Source organism: Thalia democratica, chromosome 8 (genome assembly GCF_965202585.1).
Source record: "Thalia democratica chromosome 8, ktThaDemo2.hap1.1, whole genome shotgun sequence".
Classification (NCBI taxonomy): domain Eukaryota; kingdom Metazoa; phylum Chordata; class Thaliacea; order Salpida; family Salpidae; genus Thalia; species Thalia democratica.
Genome location: NC_139172.1, coordinates 47,881,176 through 47,885,176, shown reverse-complemented (window position 1 = coordinate 47,885,176; position 4,001 = coordinate 47,881,176). Strand labels below are relative to the sequence as shown.

The following is a 4,001-nucleotide window of genomic DNA, read 5'->3' as shown; positions in this document are numbered from 1 at the left end:
AAAGATAATAATAATTGGCTACCTCAAGAGAGTCACATTTACTCCCATTTTAGTTTAAATATGAATTAATTTTCAATATCGAGCCGGGTGAAACTATACTCTAAATACAGTTTATTTTTAATTTAAGGCTGTTCTGTGTATATCAAAGTTTGTATTACTAATAACGTTACATTTGTACTAGTTTATCATAAGAAAAAAAAAACCGCAAACATTTTGAACAATAAAAACTTTTATTCGTTGCAAAACAGTGCAAAAAACAAAACAATTTAGCCTGTGAGTAAAAAAGTACTTTAAATTTACTAGAAAATATAAGTCAAGCTGTAAGTTCTTAAAAAAACATGTTTTACAAATAAAAAGTCAACACCTTTCATTACTGCAAACCTTAATTCTTGTAGACTGTTAAGTTAATTTAAAAAATTCATAAGAAATTATTCACCATATGTAAACGTTATTAGCATCAAAAACATTAAAATTCTTTTCACAGTTTAGGTTATTTAGTTTTAAATAGATGCTGATTGTGATGGAACTCGTGCAAAAACACATTTCTATAAAACATGTGTCTAAACTTCGCAAAAAAAAGGTTACATATGAAAAATAAAATTGCATTCTACAGTAGTACTTGGAACTTTTCATGAACCTTTGAAATTTTAAACCTAAATTTAGTAATCAGTTGCTATTAAGGTACGTGGTTAACTTAAAATAACGTAAGGACGGTCTTGAGAATAGCAATAATACATTTTTTATATGTAAAAGCTACATAAAACAGGACTGAAAAGGAAGTTACAAACACTATTGTTCAGCTCATTTTAGTATAAAGCTTAGTAGTTGTAATTTTAAATAAGTTTAATGTGTTTAATTTTGATTAAATACATCTAATTATCTGTATATTAAACGTAGTATGAAGTATTTTAATTCTTAATGGGTATACAATAAATAAAATATAAAAACGATCTGTTGTTGGACTTTAAAATTACTGTTAACTTCTTAATAAAAAAAATCTACGGGACTCATCAAATAAAGAATCATGTAGATCTGAATAATTTTTTAACAAAGGATCCGGCCAGATTAAAATTCTATTTTTAAATAGTATTTGGTCGGATGTTGATCTTCAACCAGATTCCTATTAACATAAATTTTGAACTAATTGTGTAGTTTTTCGTTTTGTAAAAGCAGGGGTTCAAATTCAAGTAGTTTTGTTCAACAAAAGATACTTCAAAACACCACAACATTTAATTATTTGTTATCGACATATAAGTACTATATTATAAATAAGCAGTTTGAATCTGATTAATGTAAGTTTGAAAAAATACACAAAACATTTTAGTAATATAAACTAATTTATTTGCACCTAAAAAACTTCGACATAAGAACAAAAAACGTGTTTCAAAACAAAAAGAGTACGTTTCAAAATAAAAATCTGCCTTTAAAATGTTTAACATAGCCTTTAACAAAGCTTTAAGTAAAAGTGCTGCTAAATTTTTCAAATTATTTTACTTATATGAAGATGTTTTTTATTTTAGGAATTTTCATTTAACAAAAGGTAATCAAAAACTAGAACATATATCACTATTTATACATAATATGAACATGTATATTTTTAAATTTTTTAACCTATAACTAAAAACGCTGTTTCCGCCAAATTTAAGCTTTCGGAAGCATTTGGACGTAGATCCTGTCGGACTCATGATCAAAACCTTGGTTGACCGTGAAGCTGTCAGTGGGTAAGTAAGTATTACCATAAGGATTCTTCAAAAGAATTTTGGATTTCTCGCATGTTAGAGAACGAAGTACTTCCGTTAAATCGTTTTCCGACAAATTAGTTTCGTTTAACATCTCTTCGAAAGTAAATTGATTTCTCTGATTGAAAAGCTCAATAACTGGTATCTGGTAATACGAGTACAATTGCAGAGTGTATGTCTTGACTGATAAGTCTAAGCTTACTTCGGCTAAAAAGTTCTTGTTCAAAACTCTCAAAGTCTTGTATGTGTTCTCCTCCGCTCTATAATGGTAGAAATTTTGAAATCTTTCAAAGCTGTCTCTTACAACCGCAGGTATAAGATTTGCGTCAAGCCTTTTATAAGCAGGCCATGTGCGAGCGCTCACTACTCTGAAAGTCGAATTAACATCTCTGCAAGGATTTCCTTCTTTCCTGAAGGCTTTGTTCAACTTTCTGGACGCCTCGAAGTCTTTTATTATCTTGATCGGTTCTTTTGAGTCGTACGGGTGGCCGAATTCTTTCAACCAATCAACAATAATTTTGTCATAGGCCATGTATGGAGATTTGGGCCTCACAAGTCTTTTGCACAAATATTTTTTAAACGCTGCGTTAAAATCAGGTTTTACTTCTTCGGTTATTTTTCTGTAAATGGTCTCGAAGTGATTTAAAACTGTTTCCATCTCTTTTTCTTCCTGACCTGAGTAAAATTTAATTTTTTTCATGTCAATATAAATGCACAAGTGTTTACAGACTTTTTTGTTGGTGACAATTTTATTAAAGGTGCCGTCGACCACAAGCTTATACTCATGGTTGTCGGAAAAGGAGTTGGTCACAAGTCTATTACAAGTGTTTTTCAGCTCAACCAATCCGTTGACTTTCTTCGCGGCTTGTGATGGTATAGCCGTTTCTTCCAACAATTTTTCACCTGCTGCTAGTTCATAACTTGCCAAACAGTCTTGCATAATTTTATGTCCTCCTTTGACTCTTTTGAAAGTTTGGTACACACTCTTAAGCTGTTCTTCCGATTTTTCTTCGAACATTCCCGGAACTCCACCGCAACCTACGCGATGAGCTATTGCTTGCAATTTGTCAGAAATGAGAATTTTCTGTAACACGCTTCTGGTCTTATCAGTAGTTTTTTCATTACCGTACGAACCAGTGCGTGCTTTTTCGTTTGCAATTAAAGTTTCGACCGCGACAACGTACTCGTGTGACGACATGTCAACAATGTTTTTACTTGCGACCCTTAAGTAGTATTCTTCTGCTTGGTCTAAGAAATTTTTTTCGAAAACTTCATAGTAACACTCCATCTCGACTAGCATGTCACAAAGAGTCTTTATTTCGTCGCAATTAACTTTCATGCCAACTCTGTGATTGTCAGTTGTTTGACTAAGAATTGTCTTCAACCTTTCTTTGATATCTATATTCAAAACGATTTCTTTTTTGAACCCTTTTAATCCAATCTTTTTAATTCCGTCTTTTGGCACTTCGTCTTCTGGAACATCTTCAATCCAAAGCTCAAGATGCTTGAAAAGCTCTGAGAAAGTGTCAATTGTTGCTTTGAAATTGTTCCAGTTAAAAGCAAGTGCTTAGAGCAAGCTCTCATCTTGAACCGGTAGGAGCTTCGGCAAAACGTTTTCCACAAGATGTTTATGAACTTCTTCCACAAACATGTTGTACATCTCTTCAGCGTGTTGGTGGTGAGTGCAGTCGTACGAATTGTACCACATGTTTGTATCACCTTCGCTATACTCAAAGTCACCGAAACTTCCTTCTAAATGGTGCCTTGTTCCCAGTCTTAAGTTCTTCAAACATTTTTCATGCCTTAAATCTTTGTACTTATTGAGTTCAGGATGCCAGTACTCAATGTTAAACTTTTTCAGGTTGCCTTCATCAAAAATAATTTCACCGAGCCTGTTGTCATCACAACTTTTGTATTTATCGACAATTTGGTCTGCCATTTTTAATTACAACTAAACTTTCTACAAAAAATCAAAAAGAGTTAGAAAGAAGTTATAAGTTTCTACTAATACATGTACATTTAACTTAATTTTATTTTAATTTTATCAAAGAAATATTCTATACCAGAATATAATGCTAGAATGAATGCTAAACTAGTTATTGTTAGGTTAGGCGTAGTTATTGGATAATTTGATTAGTTAATTTAAATTTATCAAAATAGAAATTACAAACTAAGCTTGGGGTATACTAGAATATCATTTGAAAAACTTAGTTTACAAATTTAAACTACACTTGATTTATAAGAGTATATTTAATTATGTAT

General features: G+C 31.5%; 1 protein-coding gene across 1 annotated transcript; it reads right to left on the bottom strand.

Annotated features, from left to right (window-relative positions):
- Window positions 1-1,641: 1,641 nt before the first annotated feature.
- On the bottom strand, window positions 1,642-3,678 carry LOC145843275 (cullin-3-like). The gene is made up of 2 exons (XM_082950738.1): window positions 3,318-3,678; window positions 1,642-3,254 (listed from the first exon to the last, which is right to left on the bottom strand). Exons 1-2 carry the CDS (start codon window positions 3,676-3,678, stop codon window positions 1,642-1,644), a joined length of 1,974 nt encoding a protein of 657 aa, XP_082806864.1.
- Between the last annotated feature and the right edge of the window lie 323 nt (window positions 3,679-4,001).